General features: G+C 43.3%; 1 protein-coding gene across 3 annotated transcripts in view; it reads right to left on the bottom strand.

The window, feature by feature from the left end:
- Positions 1 to 4,772: 4,772 nt before the first annotated feature.
- The window catches only part of FAM3C (family with sequence similarity 3 member C), a 118,493-nt gene continuing 103,205 nt past the window's right edge, over positions 4,773 to 20,060 (bottom strand). For 2 of the 3 annotated variants that reach the window (XM_029615832.1, XM_029615830.1), the window contains 3 exons: positions 16,643 to 16,727; positions 10,862 to 10,988; positions 4,773 to 6,575 (listed from right to left, as the gene is read on the bottom strand). In XM_029615832.1, the coding sequence (XP_029471692.1) occupies positions 6,486 to 6,575; positions 10,862 to 10,988; positions 16,643 to 16,727 (302 nt within the window). In that variant the 3' untranslated portion in view covers positions 4,773 to 6,485. The remainder of the gene's footprint in view (positions 6,576 to 10,861; positions 10,989 to 16,642; positions 16,728 to 20,060) is intronic. The other variant, XM_029615831.1, reaches the window with a different exon arrangement.

Below are 20,060 nucleotides of genomic sequence, written 5' to 3'. Positions count from 1 at the left end.
CCAAGGAGCCTCAAGGGCACAGGACCACTGTGATCTGATGCCCCAGCGTAGCAGGCTTCCTCAAATAGATGGCAACCCCTGCACTCAATCAGTTCAAGGCCAAACATCCCTGTTACCCAAGGGCTGCAGGGTCAAGTGGAGGCTACCAAAGGCCCGGGGGTAGATGGCCTCAGGGACAACCAGGGTGCTCAATGGCAAACCTAATGCCTGGTCAGTGGTGCTCGAAGTACTTGAGGTGGTAAATGAGTTATCAGTGGCCCGAGGGCCTCATCGGTGGCTCCGCACCTCAATGGCATCAAAGGTATCCGGACAGCACTGCATAGCGATGGCACAGAGGTACTGTTCTGCGCTGGTATTGAGGCTATGTACTGCAAGGACCTAGTAAGCGGCCATGGCATCAAGGGTACACACCTCGAAGGCATCAAGGGCCTGACACTGCTTCAACCTCGCAGCCTTGAGGGTGGCCACGCACGCACCTTAATGGAATTGAGGGTGTCAATGGCATTGATGGCACCACTAGTATCGAGAGCACCACAGGCATAGCGGCATCATGAGTACCGCAGCATTGAGTGCAGTGAGAGTACCATGACTATCACAGCATTGCGTGCATCAAGGCACCATAGCTTCGATGGTGCCGCAGCACCAAGGGCACCATGGTATTAATGGAACTGTGGCCTCGAGGGTGTTGATTTGTGCTACTCCGCCACCTCGATGCCGAAGCTGGTGCAGCAAGACCATTTCCACCGATGCCAACAGTATAGGTTTCTACAGCATGCGGGTGGTCACACATCTTGATGGTAGTGAGGGCATCCCTGCACCTCGATGGCATCAAGTTATTATCATGGTGCTCAATGATGGGCCTGGTCCCCACCAGGGTCCTGACATGGATGCGTCAGATGAACAGTGCGCTGGTCACAGATGTGCAAGGGCAACCATTACTGGGCATGGCCCTGAAGTGTGGCAGCAAGTTGCTAGCCCAGGCTCTTGCTCACCCTCTCTCCCAAGCAGATTGCTCTGCCAAGACTGTCAAGTAGGAGGGGAGGCTACATCATCCAGGGCTCCCGCCGGTGGAGACTAAATCGCTTGGAATGTGGGGAGGATGAGCTCTTCCCGCACAGGAATGGCATAGTCCTCAGATCACTGATGGACTGTGTAAGTCAGGCCTGTCAGCACTGGGGAATGGGAGAAAAAGCAAAGCAGGGAGAAAACAGCTAAAAAACTACAGTAGCATTTTTCTTTTTTTAAATAGTAACAGATTCTGCCAGACTCACAGGGGAAAGCTCACCTTGCAGCCAGCGGACAGTTGGAAAGAGAGAAAAAAAGAGAAGAAATAAAACTACCTTAATGAAACAGCTGTAGCTCTAGAAAAACACTGAGCACCCTGGTTGTCCCTGAGGCCATTGACCCCCGGGCCTTTGGTAGCCTCCACTTGACTCTGCAGCCCTTGTGTAGCAGGGATATTTGGCTTTGAACTGATTGAGTGCAGGGGTTGCCATCTATTTGAGGAACCCTACTACGCTGGGGCATCAGAGCACAGTGGTCCTGTGAGTAGAGAGCAAAGCTGAATACCGTGACACACAGCTCCGTGAAAAAAAAAAAGACTGAGGGACTCTGCCTAGGGGGCAGGGAGATGACTATAGCTGCACATGCTCAGTAGGGCATATTTGACAGTTCTAGAATCTTTGAGATCAAAGTTCCACGCCAGGCTCCATCCAATGATGTCACCGATGTGCGAGGACTATGATCCTGCTTATCGTCAGAGAATTTATAGGATGGGCTAAAGCCTTGTATAGGAGGCCCAAGGCCGAGGTCATGGTTAATGGCGTTCACTCAAATTCCTTTATTATTGGAAGGTGCACTAGGCAGGGCTGCCTCTTAACCCTTTACTTTTGAATTTGGCACTAGATTCATTGGCACAAAAGATGAGGAAGTCTCTGGCTAGTAAAGTATTTACAGCTAGGATCAAGGAGCACAAGATAGCATCTTATTTAATTCCTCACTGATAAAGAAATATCTGCACTGGCTCTTATTGAGCTCATATGGTATTCTCACAGGATTTCAAACAAACTCAATAAATCTACTATACTCAAAGTAGGACCTAAGGAAAAGATATTTAGATATTTTAATAGCTTTTCAATCACAGACACTTCAATTAAATATTTAGGAATTAATGTCTATTAATATCACAGATTTATACCAGCTTAATTGCCCTAAGGGCCTTCAGGTTTAGATAGACATTACTTACCTTCTCACTCTTGGGGCAAGCATACCTGTTTAAAATATTATCATGGCTATTGTATTTAAGAATCTGCTATGCAGCGTACCAGAGAGTTTTCACAATCATTTGTAGTGCTATATCATCCTTCTTAATAAATAAGACATTCCCCATATTAAGTATTCTACACTCCAAAAACCAACAGAGTAGTGTTTTTGACATTCCTGACCTTTTTCTATATTATCTGCCACACTTATAGGTGCTAGAGGATGCTTGGAAGAACATACTGCTTATTCCTTGCTTGATCTGGAAGGCTTACAGGCTCAAGGTCATGAATTATCCCTTTTATGGCAGCAGTTCTTTCTAGAGTATGTAGGAATAATTTGATCATTTCTTACATCATTAAGGTATGACATCTCACACAAGAAATATTGAAAAAGGGGGCTGAAAACATTTCTCCCTTCTCTATACAAAAACTCTCAATTGTCTGACTACTTTCTCATTAGATTCACGAAACTGGCCTGATAAAGGACTTAAGATTTTTAGACCAGATATAGGCCTGGATTTATCAAAATGCACTAAATATCACATGCGATAGAAAAAGGGGCGTGTTTTATGGTAATAGGCAGTTTATCGCAATTTGTGCTAATACCTATGCAAAGTGCTAAGGTACCACAAATTGCGATAACTTTTTCGCACTTTGAGATGTGCCAGAATTGTTGTATTTCCTACATACAGCCACTGGGGGGACCATGTTGAGTAGTTTTAAGATCCTGGAGAGCCAGCCTAGCTGAGAGAGTGAGAGAGAGAGACTAGCCATAATGCCCTCACACTAGATATAAATACTTATCTCTATGGGAGGCCCACCTAGTTACTCCATGTAAGGTTTAGGTATTAGTGTAGGAGTTATGTCTCACTTTGAATGTCAAAATGGCCCCTATGAACAGAACAGTGCTCTCTTGTGAAGATATTATGACCTTCGGAGTGAGGAAACTCACTCAAAGATGAGATTTGTGCAATGTTCTCTCAACCTAGCTTGATGTTACCCAGGTAGAGAGTCCATCAAGCTAGGTTGAGAGAACATTGCACAAATCTCATCTTTGAGTGAATTTCCTCACTCCGAAGATCAAATCTTCACAAAAGAGCACTGTTCTGTTTGTAATTTGAATGTCAAAGTGGCCCCTAACCCCTACACTAATTCCTAAACCTCACATCGAGTAACTAGGTGGGCCTCCCAAAGAGATAGGTATTTATATCTAGTGTAAGGGCATTATGGCTAGTCTCTCTCTCCCCACCCCTGCTAGGCTGGCTCTCCGGGAGCTTCCAAACTACTAAAAGCAGCATTTGAGAACACATCGCAACACGCGATAAAGCCTTAACGCTACCTGTCGCATGAGTTAACGTTACTGAAAAAGGTGTAGCTAAAATCTGTTAAAGCCGTCCGATAGGGCTTCGCAAAACTGTGAACCCAGCCTTCTCCCGCCCCTAACTCCTCCTCTTTTTCAGATTTGCATTGCACCATGCGTTAAAGGTGTTTTCGCATGTATTAAAGGTGCTTAACGCATGCAAAAACGCCATAACGCTATTTGATAAATGACCCCCATAGTGCGGTGATAATTTCAAGTCCTTTTCTGACTTGGTAGATGAGTTTGCTATGCTGAGCCACATGTTTATTTTTACAGTTACACAGTGATATATTTAGGGAAAGGGGCAAAATCAGTACAAACCAGAAACAGGTTGGAAAAATTTTTCCCCCAGGATAGACTTTGACAGGAAAGTGATTTCACTGTTTTATTGTTGCTTAAGGGACCAACACCAAATGGCAGAAACAAGCGCTCAAGTTAGGAGGTGGAATGATGATTTATCTTTGGACTTAGAAGTTTCTAATCTGCAATACAACAAAGAATATATGCTCATTATTACATAGCAGGTATAGAAATCCTCTTATTCTAACTAGTTTACGGTGCTGGAGGGACTGTGGGGAACAGGCCAACTACATTCATATGTAGTAGACATGCAACAGTATGTCTAATTTTTGGACAATAGTTATAATTTAGATCCATCTACCCAGCTGTGTTTATTGGGTACATGGAAGTCACAAGTCCCTACCAAGAAACTAAATACTTTAGTTTCACATTTACTACATGCAACTAGAATTACCATGGCATATTTTTAGAAATAGAAACCATTGTTGGAACCCTGGTGAAGAGTAATTGCAGATATTGCTTCAAAGGAACAGATTACATATGCTCTTAAAGATTGCTTGGAGATACTGTATATGAACATGTGTAGGGGATACAGTGGACTTGGCAAAGATCACTTCAATGACTTATTCTATATAAAGTCAGGGATTTCTTTATTGTCTGGTTTTATGTTTAAAGTTTATAACTTGACAAGCTCCATTTGATTGTACTGTGCTTCTGGTGTATTTGGTAAATAAAGAGTTTTATTAAAAAAAAACCAACAGACAACTGGCTCATTTTAATCATATCAAGAGAAAAGTTTAGAATATACTTCCATTTCATTCAATCATCTCAGTGAATAAAACTAAACAAAGTCAGATGCATCTTCAGTTTTATTGATTCTTGTAATACAACTGAAGCCTATTTCTATTTTTCAAACTGCACTACCGTAAATAATCATTCAACATTGCTTCTAAATATTTAGTGCAAACCAAGACGGTGAAAAATGCTCGTCTTGTACTGTTGACGATGGAACAGTTTCACTCGCACTACCATACTATTGCTGTTTCGGTCCCTTTGAAAATCCTGGGTTTTTCTGGTCCTTATCAAGAGAACAATACTTTCCTTCTTAGAACAGCAGGCCAGTGCCCAGAGGCAGCATGCATATCTGCTTCAGGTGACCGGAAAAGTAGCATTTCCATTTGTATCCAAACCACAGTTCAATGGCAGCACCACAAAAATCTGGACATACAATTCCATGGACATAGTTTTTAGAGCCAGGATTTTTTTTCTTTCTTTCTGCTCTTCAAACACCAATGGGAACAGAGACCTGCTTTACCTTAGAAGGGGTAGAAATAATATTGTTCTTCTAATGATTTAATGACAGATGACTCCGTAGCATAAAAAATGCAGCACGTATGAGAGCAGGAGATTACAGTCTGAGATGCAAGGCCACTTGCATAGTTCACTCCTTTGCACAAGATGGGCCATGAGCTCCATGTTGACCCTAACATTCCAGTAGTGCATACTGGGAAATCCAGCTGTCCGAGCAAACATGGAGGGATCTGCTTTTACACCAATCTGGACCCCACTACTTGTCAGTATTCAGTACGATGAGGGCAGATCTAGGCATGGCATAAAAAGAACAGTAACCAACAGTTTGACAATTCCATTACAGTAAAGATGGCACAGTATAGCATCAGGTACATGCTCCGTAATTCTATACAGTGTTACAAGAAACTGCCAATATTTTAAATAGCATATGCAGCATTATTCCCTCTATATCATTTACCTGATATGTTTTTATAAGATGGTTTTATTGTGCTTTTCTATAAGTTTGGGTTTCGATTTGTTTCTATTTAAATAGTTTACCATTTTGATCCTATTTTGTGGGATAAGGGATGGTGAATGAATACAAAAATAGATCCCAAAGCAGCAGACTTGATTAGAGAGAGAATATGTCTTCAGTACAAAGCTACAGTACAGTGCCATAAAACAAAGCAGATAGTTAAAATAAAATTCACTCCCCCACCCCCAAATCCAAAAGTTTCATCAACACACTGTGTTCCCAGGGAAACATTTCTAGAGGAGAGTGTATCCATGCATCTGTCCCATCAGGAATTGGCATAAAAGGTCCTAGAATGGTTTCCATGCATAAGAATTGCCCATCATTAAAATACCTTTCTAAAGCGTTGAAGTAATTCCTGCTATAAAAACATTCAGCTTAGGAGAACAATTTTTTTTTCTTTTTAAATCTAGTCCCAGGAGCATTATTACAAGAGGAATACTTGATATTAATAAATATGCAAAAATATAACATTGTGCTACTTTGAGGAAAAGCACAGCAACTGTGTTGAAATGGGGTACTTGATCTGGGCTATTTTTTTGGCCTATTTACAGATTTTTCTCCAAACTCGTGGCAGCAATAAATAATCCACATGTTGAACATGTGAATGCTTGGGTTCACGTGGACAACCTGGATGCATATTCTGAACATATATACACGCAACTGCCTCATGTCTGCCTTCCAACGCCATTCCTACCACTTTCCAGTCAATGAAAAAAGTCCAGATTGGCTTCATAATTTCCTAGTCCTGCTTCTGGGGGACACAGCCTTCCATCTCCACCACCTCCGGCCAACCTTCATATTTATTTGTGTCCTTGTTATTCTTTATGTGCTGCAAACAGAAGAAGAAACACATTGGCCAAATTAAATGCATGCACAACAAATTATAATGGCCAAACTGACCACCTCCATTTAAAAAGGGGAACCATGTGTCTGGCTATCACATAAAATCAAAAGCCTAAACACTCTTGAGCAGGCACCAGCAGCTGAACAGTATGCAAGCAAGAAAACATATGGTTCTTGCTTGCCTAAGAGAGCTTTGTTGGAAGCTTTACTCCTGGGTGCTCTGTGTGATACTCTACCATGGACCCAGGAAGGAGTTAAATTTCCAGCATAAGCTCCCTGGATGCACAGTGCCAAAGTGCATGCTGTTTTAGCTAAATGTGCCCACCCCAGAGAGTTTGGTTTGTTTAGCTATAGATCAGCGATTCTCAACCTTTATAGTTCTGCGATCCTTTCAATACAATTCCCCACTATGTGGCGACCCCAACCGTAAAATTATTTTTGTTCATAGGCCTAAGTAACTGTACTATATATATTTCTGCTTATAATTAAATTACAAATAAATGAAACTTTATCTTTATGACTTGCATTTATTTACTTTTCTATTGCGTATTCACCATATTCATGTTGCATAGTTATGTGAAAATTTGAAAAGCATGGCAAAGCTCGGATGCTTGCTATCAAAATGACGTTTCAGTTTGTTCGGCTTCATAGATTCGGCTGATAGAACTTCATTACAAATAACGCATTGGGGTTTCTCAATTCCTGCTTTAACTATTGAAGTAAAACCATACCGAAAAAATCGTCATATTTTCTTTTCTTAACCTTCTTTTGTTTGAGATCCATTTTCATGGGTTGTTCCATAATGAAAATATTACCTTCAATAACATGGACTATAAAACGATGGCGTATTACTAATTAGAAACGGCAGTGCTTTTCAATTATGTCACGATGTGCATAAATCTTCACCATAGAAATAATATCTTTGATCCCGCAATGGCGTAACGTTGCGTTACGCCACGCCGTTTGATGGACAGTAATTTAAACTGTTAAAAATATTTATGCTGCGACAATTAAAATGTTTGAAATCATTCTGATTCAGTTGTCTGCAACATCTATCCTCGAATGACAATTATAGTAAAAAATAGTAACTACCAATGGAAAAAATTTGTACAATGACAAGTTTTACACGTTAGAATAGACAAAAAAAACCCATATTTCCGATGATCTTAGGCGACCCCTGGCAAATCGTCATTCGACCCCCAACGGGGTCGCAACCCACAGGTTGAGAACCGCTGCTATAGATGCACTCCTCAGAGTTTACACTGGAAATGTAACTCCTTCCTTGGTCTGAGGTAGAGTAAACTCATTTCTGATGGCCAGGGTTATTCTATTGCTGTGGCCGGTGTGGTAGAATTTATCTGATTTGACATATGCTGTTTTACGATTTGTTTTAATGGGTGTTTTTTTTTCTCTCTGATTTTATGAATGTTATAGTGTGAGCTGCTTAGAGTCTAAAATGTTGCAGTTTATAAATTAATAATAGAACACCACTAGCTACCAGAAACGTGAATTTACTTTTACTCCACCTCAGACCCAGGAGGTAAATTTCCAGGGTTGTGCCAGCTGAAGCAATTTCAATTGTCCTCAGCCATACACCCCCCCATTTCCACAACACTACCCTCCCCCCTCCACAAACCCACATTGGGGGGGGGGAGGGGAGGGGGGGGAGAGAGAAGCTGCATAACGCAAATGGGAGACAGTGCATGAGGGCAGACACACATCCCACCCCCATCCCACCCCCTTCCCTGATGGCTAATGCCAATCTCACATGCAATACACCATTGTTCCAATACATACTATTCAGCTGTAGGTGCCTGCCCCATTGCAGCAAGGCATAGCAAGGCAAGCAAAACTGAAGTGTAAGCTCTCTTGGGCAGGCATCTACAGCTGAACAGTACGCACTGGCACTGTGGCACAATGGCCGTGCACGCAAGATTGCATCGTGACTTGTACACACTCTCGCATGCAAGGCCATCTGAGTACGGCATGCCAAGTGAAACGGAACAGTACGCTCTCTGCAGCAGTCAACTACAGCCATACAGTTCACACTATTGTGCCCTATATGGGATGCACGCGCCAACAGTGCGTACTGTTCAACTGTAGGTGCCCACCCCTGAGAGTTTACCCTTTGATTTCACTTGGTATGCCTTGCACAAATGGCCTTGTATGCAAGATTGTGCCCAAGTTGGGATGACTAGTGCCAGTCTTACATGCAAGGCCATTTTGATCACAGTCCTTGCAACTTCAAGCACCTACATTTCTACTTCTGTTTTAAAGCAATTTTCTGCATTAGTGCATATTTTCAGCTTAACTCACATCTTTAGATGCTTTTTCTACTCTTGCTCGATTTTGCATCCCATTAGCTTACTGCATTCCCACAGTACTGTTGGTTTCTGCCTCATGCGTTAACCACAACCCACACTAACTCCTGTTTCGGCACAGGTATTATTACATCAGCCCCTTAAAAGCGCCAAGTCTCTTATAGGAGAGCATATAGCAGGGCTTCACAAACTGTGGGTCGGGATCCCAAATGTGGTCTCAAAACATTTAGCTGGGGTCACAATGGCAGTGTTCTTCAGATACCAACAGCAGCATTAGTAGTGGAAGTCAATGCAGGGCCTGTAAGCCAACATGCACTCACATGCCCTGCAGTGGCCCTGCTCTGGCATGAGTTTCTGTGGTAACAGAGAGCCCTGCGTGATGAGCGATCAGGGCTGCTGCAGTGCCTGTGCGCTTGCAGGGTCTCACAGGTCCAGTGCTGAGTTTCATTACTAATGCTGCTGTCACTTACAGATCACCATTGGGCTTGGGAGCAGCCCTGAAGGGAGTAGAGGGCTGAGTGTGTAAAGACAAGTGGAGATTGCTGATCCTCCTCTCTCTCCTTACCCACCACTGAACTTACACAAGAGAAAAATGTTGCCCCTGTCATGAGCGTGCCCTCTCTTCCAACCAATTACCATCCACTTTAGGCCTAGGGCCAAAAGGAAATGGCTCCTGCTGCCTTGGTCAAGGGGTGTTTGAAGGAGGGAGCGATGCATGAGGGGGTTTAAGAGTTGGATCAGCTGGAGGAGGTCTGGCTGTGAAGGTTGAGAGAGGGGGAATGACAGAAGATCAACTGGAGGATGTAAGAGAGGAGCTTCGGGATAAGGGGATAAGCTGAAAAGGGATGTGAGAGAAAGGGTGGGGATAAGGTAAGGCTGGGAGAAATAAGAGGTTGGGAGGATGAGACGGGGGGATGGGGTGAAAGGGCCATTTGGCAGTTAAAAAAGAAGGGCTTGGGGTGAAAGAATGAGCTGGGGATGCATAAAGGGCTAGAGGAGATGAGAAAGAGGATATGGACAAGGGAGGTGAAAAAAGCTAGGGCATGTAAGAGGGGATCAGCTGGAGGAACAGAGAATGAGAGGGGGTGGGGAAGTTAAGAGATGATGTCCTCTGGAAGGGGTGGAGACTGACAGAGGGGTCGAGGTTGAGAGAGGATGGAGGTCAACAGAGGGGATGAGCTGGAGTGTGGGGAAGGTGAGAGTGGAGTGATTATCAGAAGAGGACTGCAACCTGCTGATTTGTTTTGATCGTCCTCTGAAATCCTATGAATTTAAGTGCAAAAATGGGGTCACGTTGGCTGAAAGCTGTGGAAGCCCTGGCGTATAGTATATATATCCTAGTGCCACAAATTCTCAGGCAGCATTCTGAATCAACTGTTTTGATATCCTTCTTTAAAATAAACCCCCCCCCCCCCGTTTCCTAAACACAAAATAGACACAATAATAAGGTATTCCAATGGGTCGGAGAAGAGGGGGGAGAGAGTGATGAGGAGGGGCTAGAGGGGAGAGACAGAGTACTGTTAAAAGGCTGAGGAAAGACTAGTAAGAGATTGATGGGGGAAGTCAGAGGTTGAGATACTGATGGGGTGGAGCTGGGTAGCAGAGGGAAGGGAGAGACTTCAGAGGCTGGGGAACATTGGTGGGGAAGGATTGGGGGAGTGACAGACAGAGGGAAGCGAGACTGGTGGGGGACAGGATGGGAGTCCCTAAAACTTTTGGATGTTGAGAAGGGGTCCCCACATCTGAAAAAGCTGGGGACCCCTGCTCTATACAATATGTATTCGTCTTGTTTTCTGATTTACATTTATTGCTATGCACCAAAAGGCAGCTCAACAGTTCAGTATTTAGTATGTTAAGTAGAATAAATATGTTCCTGCCAGTCACTAAATTGGTTGTTACAGTGATTATCATGAGCTGAATGAAAACAAAAGAACTACAGCAATTAACTAACCTGTTCAAATGGACTTTTGGTTTTAATTCCTTTTCCACCCACAAAAACCCAGTTGTCTCTGAAAGCCAGGTTACCGATAGAAACGCTTCCTAGCTCGGAAATTATTTTCCGTGCCTCATCGTTGAGCCTAAAAGCAAACAAAAGGATAAAGTTAAACATGAACACAGTCCCTTTGACAGGCTGGCTATCTCCTCCTCCTCCTCATGCACAGTCTCTCTTCTTGTGAGCTGACAAAAGCACATCCTGCCTGTCAGAACACAATTGCATCCAAATGCATATTTTTCATGTACAGTAGCCTAGCGCTTAGAGCAGTGGGCTGAGAATAAAGGAAGGGCCTAATTCTGCTTTTCCCTCTGATGCTCTGTGTGGCCGTGGGCAAGTCACTTCAGCTTTCTCCGTTTCGGGTACAAACTATGGGGAAAAAAGCTTAGTAAATGATGCCCTCAGATTGTAAAACCTCTGGGTCAGGGAAATACTGTACCTGAAATTTACTACTACTATTTGTCATTTCTAAAGCGCTACTAGACATGCGCAATGCTGTACAAATACACATAAGAAGCAACTCCCTGCTGACTGGAGCACACACTCCTGCCAAGCAAGAACAGTAAAGTAAATGTAACTACATTTCTAAGTTTTATTGTCAACAAGTTACAGTGTTTATTATGGTAATTATACCTTCATTATACAAACTTTCAAAATGTATTGTCCTCAGAAGATTGAAACCATTACTCACACCCGCCCACTTCAGAACAGTATTGCAAACACTTATCTTTTCTAGTACTGACTACTGCAATGCACTCTTACTAGGACTCCCAAGCACATCGATAAGACCACTCCAGATACTTCAAAATACTGCAGCCAGAATACTAACGGGAAAAAAGAGGAGGGACCATATAACCGAAACTCTAGCAGACTTACATTGGTTACCCATCGAATACAGGATAAAATACAAGGCCTTATGTACCCATACACAAACTAATATATGATAAAGAAGCAGACTGGCTAAACACAGCCTTACGAGTACACATTCCACAAAAATACCTCCGCTCAGCAAACAAAGCACTACTAACAATCCCTTCAGTAAAGTCAGCAAAATTAACCCAAGTGAGAGAAAGGGCTTTATCATTGGCTGGGCCCATACTATGGAACACGATGCCCCCTGAACTCAGATTACAGAGTAATCTCAAAACTTTTAAGAAAAATTTAAAAACATGGCTCTTTAAAAAAGCCTTCACTAAAGAGTGTGGAGGGTAGAGAATGAAAGTACAGGGTAATGCAGATGAGAATGAATTTACTCAATCCTACATTTAAGAAGTAATATTTCAAAGCGATAGTAACTCAATAATATACCTGGACTTGACCAACAATACTCAAATAATGATTTTATTTATGAAATTGTAACTGAACTTTATTGGCACCTGTTAGAATGTACGATATCCTACATTTACTTACCTTAGTCTATGTGCCTATTTGTAAACCGTTGCGATGGTATATAACTTAGCGACGGCATAGAAAAGTTTTTAAATAAATAAATAAATAAATATTTTACTTCTAAAGTTTTTACAAAAGTGAATCTAAAATAACAGACATTTAAAAACATATACATGTTCACGTACACAATCTAATGTATAATATACAGAAGCTCACATATCCCAATTTTAATCCAACCTAGGAAAAATAATATACTTTATATCAATGTTTCACTGTAAATAAACTCTAATGGCAACTTGTATAACATTTATTATATTCCTCAAAATGTTCACTCTGTTTTTCTCAATGTCCTATTTAAGCTTTCACCCTTTCTTGGCTGCAAATTTATGTAGAACACATTTTTCATGTAGTTTACCCGCTGTGTTACTTTCAGTTTTCTACGTCAGCTTTCACCCTTTCCTGATGTATATTTTTCCTAGGTTTGCTTCTGTATATTATACATTAGATTGTTTACATGAAGATGCAGATGTTTTTAAATGTCTTTTATGTAAAAACTTTATATGTAAACTTTTTGAAAGTTTATATAACAGAGGCATAATTACCATAATAAAGACTGTAATATATTGACTAAAGAACTTAGAAAATTAGTTAAAAATCTATTTTACTCTTCTTGCTTTATGTACAGATATTTTTCGTACAATATAGTGGTTATTGGTGTTTTGCTATAGTTCAAGACAAACAAACGTGACAAAAAAGTCTATAGGAAGTGTATTTATTGCAAAGAAGTGGTTAGGATTGAAGTGATCTCAAAAAAGGTGAGTTTTTAGATTGGATTTGAATATGGCCTCAGAGGGAGCATGAAGCACTGATTCTGGAAGTCTATTCCGAGCATATGGTGCAGTCAAGTGGAAAGCGCTGAGGCAGGAGTTGGCAGTGGAGAAGGGCACAGAAGAGAGTGACCTGCCTGACGAATGGGTGCAGGAAAAGAGAAGAGATAACGAAGAGCTGTGGAGTGACTGCATTTGTAGGCGAATAAGAGACATTGAACAGAAATTGCAGGCAAATATAGTAGATTTATAGTGAGTCTTAGAAAACGTAGAGCCTGTTGCCTGGATTGACTCCATATTAGGCAGTCGCCTAGGCAAGGCAAGCGTGAATGCTGCTGTTCTTTGTAGATACACAGCAATCACTGTTAGGCATTTAAGTGAATACACAAGTTGTCAAATTTAGTTTGAACGGTAAAACTTGGTATTGAAAATGTTGATTCACTGTGAAGCATATAGAAAGACCAGAGAATAGAGGCAACACACATATTGTAGTAAGGGAAGAATGGTGTCTAGAGACTCGATTCTGAACTTTCCTTTCTGAAGAAAATTGTTGAGACTCTGAGGTGCAGGATGGGCGGTGCTGGAGAATGACCGCGCAGAGGGAGACATCACTACTGCCACTCACACTGTTACACACACCCGTGGCAGTTCCTCGGTGCTGGAGAATGACCGCGCAGAGGGAGACATCACTACTGCCACTCACACTGTTACACACACCCGTGGCAGTTCCTCGGTGCTGGAGAATGACCGCGCAGAGGGAGACATCACTACTGCCACTCACACTGTTACACACACCCGTGGCAGTTCCTCGGTGCTGGAGAATGACCGCGCAGAGGGAGACATCACTACTGCCACTCACACTGTTACACACACCCGTGGCAGTTCCTCGGTGCTGGAGAATGAGCGGCCCAAGCTCTGAGAGATGCAGCCAGCACCGGCGTGTTCCATGTTCGGTGCCGGCACTTATTCTGCACCGGCATCAATATCCATTGTGCCAGTTGTGAAGCAGGCCCTGCTGCATGAGTCCTGTGCTCCTCTGCACCTCAGACACCAAAGCATTCCCCACCGACAAAGTTTCTGGAAACTTTGACATAAGTTTTTCCGTACATAGGGCTCCATTACCGATGTCACCCATATGTGAGGACTAGCATCCTGCTTGTCCTGGGATAAAAGAAGTTATTGCTGTTCAGCTTGAAGAAGAGACGGGAGATACAATAGAGGTCTATAAAATCATTAGAGGACTAGAAAGGGTAAATGTGAATCAGTTATTTACTCTTTTAGATAACAGGAGGACTAGCGGGCACTCCATGAAGTTTGCACATAGCACAGTTAAATTGGAGAAAATTATTTTTCACAACACACAACTAAGCTCTGGAACTCTTTACCGGAGATTGTGGTTAGTGCAGTTAGTGTAGCTAAGTTTTAAAAAGGTTTGGATAAGTTCCTGGAGGAGAAGTCCATTAACTGTTATTAATCAAGTTGACTTAGGGATTAGCCTGCTATTACTGTCATTAGTAACATGAGATCTATTCAGGGATCTTGTCAGATACTTGGAAACAGGATGCTGGGCTTGAACCAGGAGACCAGGGTTCAAGTCCCACTGTCGCTCCTTGTGACCTTGGGCAAGTCACTTTACCCTCCATTGCACCTCAGGTACAAACTTAGGGGCGGATTTTAAGAGCCCTGCTCGCGTAAATCCGCCCGGATTTACGCGAGCAGGGCCCTGCGCGCCGGTAAGCCTATTTTACATAGGCCTACCGGCGCGCGCAGACCCCAGGACTCGCGTACGTCCCGGGGTTTTCGGAGGGGGGCGTGTCGGGGGGCGGGCCCGGTCGTCGCGGCATTTCGGGGGCGTGTCAGCAGCGTTTTGGGGGCGGGTACGGGGGCGTGGCTACGGCCTGGGGCGGCCCGGGGGCGTGGCCGCGCCCTCCGTACCCGCCCCCAGGTCGCGGCCCGGCGCGCAGCAGGCCCGCTGGCGCGCGGGGATTTACGTCTCCCTCCGGGAGGCGTAAATCCCCCAACAAAGGTAAGGGGGGGGTGTAGACAGGGCCGGGGGGGTGGGTTAGGTAGGGGAAGGGAGGGTAAGGTGAGGGGAGGGCAAAGGAAAGTTCCCTCCGAGGCCGCTCCGATTTCGGAGAGGCCTTGGAGGGAACGGGGGGAGGCAGCGCGGCTCGGCGCGCGCAGGCTATACAAAATCGATAGCCTTGCGCGCGCCGATCCAGGATTTTAGTGGATACGCGCGGCTCCGCGCGTATCTACTAAAATTCAGCGTACTTTTGCTTGAGTCTGATGCGCAAGCAAAAGTAGGCTGATCGCGCTTCTTTTAAAATCTACCCCTTAGATTGTAAGCCCTCTGGGGATAGGGAAATACCTACAGTACCTGAATGTAATCCACTTTGAAGTGCTGAAAAAATTGCAAAAAGCGGAATATAAAAAAAAATAAAATAAAATTACACAGGCTATAGGGACCTAGAAAGAATTAGAAAGGTCCACATTAGCCACTGTGTGGCTCTGCTAGTTAGTTGGATAAACTTTATTCAGTTAAGTAGTGCTGTATGTTACCTAGCTAACTTAAAGGTAAACGGCTAAGTTTATCCAGCAAACTTTAGAACAAACCTGTGACCCGACCAGAATTAGCCATTAACCTACTTATCCAGCTACCTCAACTCCTCCCCGTTATGCCCATTCCCTGCCCCTGAATTGTCTGGCTAAATACTTAGCCAGCTAAGTCATTTATCAAGCTTAGTGGCACCCACTGAAACTAGCCAGATATTCAGCAGTAGCACTTAGCTGAATAAATGCCTTATCGAGTGCCTTATTACTGGCACTCCTATAAGGAAGCATGTTACTCCAGTTCTGTACAGGTTGCATTAGTACCCGGTTCTATGGAGAGTTCAATATATGATTGCAGTTATGGTTCACAAACTTCTGCAACTGGATTCCTTTTCTTGGGCCAATAAGCAATTTACACTCTCTTAATAGGGGCATGCTTGATGTCCCTTCACATAAACTGGCTCGCTTTCAGGAAATGCAAGAGAAGATGTTTTCTGATGCTGCCCCAGAGTTTTGGAAATCTTTGCCCGTTAATTTACAGTTGCAGACAGACACCATAAAATTTAGATGAGAATTAAAACCCATTTGTTTTAGATTCTAGCATTTGGCTAAATCACAGCTTGTGTCATCATCTCTTTGGCATGATATATTGTTTGTATTTTGGAGTGTTTTATTTACCTTTAATGTCTATTTGTTTTTTTAGTTAGGTATGTTCTTTTAATAAACTGCCTAGAACACTGTGCACCAGGCAATTCACTAGCCTTGACTCACTCTTTATAAATACAGAAAAGAAGAGAAAGGGGGATCATGATGGAAACAGCAAATGTTCAATTTAGAAAATCAGTGAAGTACAGCGCATGCACCAACAGGCAACTGTGACAATAAATGGCCTGGCACCTTACAGCACATGGGAACTTTCTGAAAACATGCCTATGGTATAAGCCATTAGTTAAAAATCATCTCTACTTACTTTGTTGCACCATCATCGTAGGTTGCCATCAACACTAGAGTGCCACTTGGTATGTTGTTTAGAAACGTAATAAATGGATCTACATCTGAACAAAGACAGGGAATTTTCAGTAAAAGTTAATGCAAATAACCAGGTGTTCACTCTACTTAAATAGCTTGGAGGCTCATCTAGAGGACTGCCAACTCATTAATTGTTTTTTTCCGACAGTCTGCCAGACTCACAACCTTGCTTCAATAAAGACACTGGTTTTACTTTTGCCATTTTGTGCACAGTTAGACTTACTATGCCAAGATGTACTTGCTTTACACCTCCAAATGTAGAACCGGTATCCCCAACTCTCAAGTAGCACAACCTCACAAAGCCTGAGCCCATGGCACCGCAGATGGGCTACGTTGCTCAAGAATGTTTTATTTTTTATTTTACCCAGGCATGAAATTATTTTCATGGGCTTTTTTTTTTTTTACTGACAGCTGGCAACCCTGCTTGTCTATACCATAAAGAGTCCACCTAGCCACTCTTCAAATATTGCAGTAACAGCTGAGCAACACTGCAATGAGCAAACAGAAATTGAAGCCCATTTTTTTCTCCTGGCAATACAGAGACGATATACAAACAAAAAAGAAAATAAAACTCAAGCTACATGTACTGGGAGAAGTGCTGTTTGTGACAGAAAAATAGGTAATTCTACATGTACATTTAAAAAAACAAAGACAAATAAAAAGTTTGTCTGGCAAAGTTAGATTTAGCTGGAAAACTGTGAGATTTGAATTTCCCACTGTTCCAACTACTGCAGATTTATCCGGCTATGATAAAATGGAGACATCCTGGAGAAGGGCTAACTTACCCAGGTAACACTGAACATGTCGGAGAACACTTCTAAAGCGAACCACATAACTTGGACTTGATCCAGCTGCATTCCGCTGAAAATGTGAGTAAAATAATGCGGGTAGCTTTCCCCAGATTACTTTCCTGCTTTCCAGCCCTCTGAATACAGACCTCCAAGTTACACAAGCAGTCATATGCACTTGCCTTTTAAATTTGGCAAAAGTTATTGATGGTGCCCCACTCTCCCCTAAATATTCTCTCCCCCTTCTCTTCCCTCCCAGCAAACTTTCCCCTCCTAGCATTATCTTCCTTCTTCCATCCATTTTCTCCCCTTTCTGGCATTCCCATCCCCTCTCTCCCCTTCCTTCCTAGCATTCTCCCCCTCCTCCCTTCTGCTATCCATTCCCTCTCGATATTTTCTCACTCTTCTTCCCCTCCCCTCCAGCATTCTCTCCCCCCTCCACCCTGCCCAGCTGCTTGGTGTCCTGGATCCAGGGTTGCGTTAACCACTTATGGAGCTCTGAGCAAACATTTATTGATGGTCTCCCCCCTTATATTTTTTTCAGATCGATCCTCACTCAACCCCATCTCACACCACACCCTCAGGCAATCTAACGCACTCCAACTAATCACCAAGTCCCTCCCTCACAGGGTTTCTGAATCCCCATACCCCTCCCTCTTCCCCCACAATCTAGGTACAGTTTCACCCACCCAGGCTTCTCTTCCCTCCCCTCCCCCCTCCTATGTGCTTCTTACAAGTGTAAAAAAAAGCTCACCAAAAAATCTCTCCAACAAATATTAACACATTTTTCACCTTCATGTGCTGAATTATTTTAAAGAATTTAGCTCACTTGGAAAATCTTAATAACTCAGAAGTCAGTATTTAAATAATTTGTCCGGCTAACATTTGAGGCAGCTGAATAAACCCAGATGTTAACATTTTTTCCCCAGCAAATCACTGCCTGGACAAAATTTACTTGCCCAAAAAAAAGTGGTAACAGGGGCATTCCCAAAGTGTGATTTCACTTTGCCCAAACAATGTTCCCTGGTCAAAATTATCTAAGGAACTCTGGGGAAACAGCAGTCAAAGTTAGCCAGATAAATTTGGATAACATTAGAAAAGATGTTCAATATCCAGATAAAGTTGACAGAGTAATTAACTGGACACAGCCAACAGAATATTGACCTTCATTAACTTGTTCATATACACATCACCCCCACAAAACAGAGCACCTGAAAAAACCTGTGCAGCTAACTTGGAATCAGTAGCAGATTCAAGGGCTATCCCCTCTCTTGCTGCTCAACAAGTTAATGTAGAGATGAAAATTGGTTCTTACCTGCTAATTTTCGTTCCTGTAAAATCTCCCTACCAGCAGGTGGAGTCAGAGAACAATTAGAACTTTGGGCACTGCTACATAACAAGAGTGCCATCTGCAGACCCTCAGTATTGGCCTGTACCCAAGCCCACACTAACAGAACTAAAAACCCGACAACCTGCGGCCTCAACAAACAGACTCAGAAACTGCTCCATCAAGTAGCTCTGTCAACACGGAGCTCCGTAATGAAAAAAAAACAAAACAGCAAACCGTAAAGCAATGAAGTCTTTCGGTATCTGAAGAAAGGGGTGGGCCTCTGGATGATCTGTGGTATTACAGGAATGAAAATTATCAGGTAAGAACCAATTTTCATTTCCTGAACATACCCAGAATAGTCCAGAAAAGTGGGATGTACCCAAGCCACCCTACACTGGGCGGGAACCCGAAAGACCCACAAAGGAAGATTCATCAGCAGCTTTAACGTCCAAGCGATAATGTTTAGTGAAAGTGTGTAAAGAAGACCACACTGCCGCCCTACAAATCTCCTGAGGAGACAGGAGTTGACACTCTGCCCAAGAGGTTGCTTGTGCCCTGGTTGAGTGTGCTCTGAGACCCAACGGCACTTGACGCCCTCGGGAAATGTAGGCAGAGCCGATGGCTTCCTTAATCCAATGAGAGATGGTCGCCTTAGACATCGTGTCACCCTGTTTGTGCCCCCCAAACAGGAGAAACAAGTGATCTGAACGTCGGAAATTATTAGTAACCTCCAGGTAGCGCAGCAAAATACGCCGGACATCCAATAGATGAAGATCCCTGCCCTGAGAGGAATCCCGAGCCCAGTGCGGAAAACCAGGAAGATTCACCGCCTGATTGACATGGAAGGCCGAAACCACTTTGGGAAGGAAAGAGGGAACTGTGTGCAGGGAAATTCTATTGTCATAAATCCAAAGAAAGAGATCGCAGCACGACAATGCCTGCAATTCCAAAATCCGGTGGGCTGAGCAAATAGCCACCAAAAACACTGTTTTTAAAGTCAGATCCTTCAACGAAGCCCTGCGCAGAGGTTCAAAGGGGGCTAAATGCTAACCCCCTAGCGAGTCCTTGCTGCAAAAATTCAAGCACCCAAATGACATTCACAGTCAACGGATTGTAGGAGCGTTGGAGACGCCATGCCTCAAACAGCTTCCAAACGCAAACATAAGCCATAGACGTGACTGGATGGCGAGCCTGTAGGAGCGTGGAAATAACCTGTTCGGAATAACCCTTCAAGCATAAAC

The sequence above is a fragment of the Rhinatrema bivittatum genome, chromosome 9, assembly GCF_901001135.1.
Source record: "Rhinatrema bivittatum chromosome 9, aRhiBiv1.1, whole genome shotgun sequence".
Lineage (NCBI taxonomy): Eukaryota > Metazoa > Chordata > Amphibia > Gymnophiona > Rhinatrematidae > Rhinatrema > Rhinatrema bivittatum.
The sequence above is the reverse complement of the archived record's forward strand: the minus strand, read 5'-3'. Positions and strand labels throughout refer to the sequence as shown.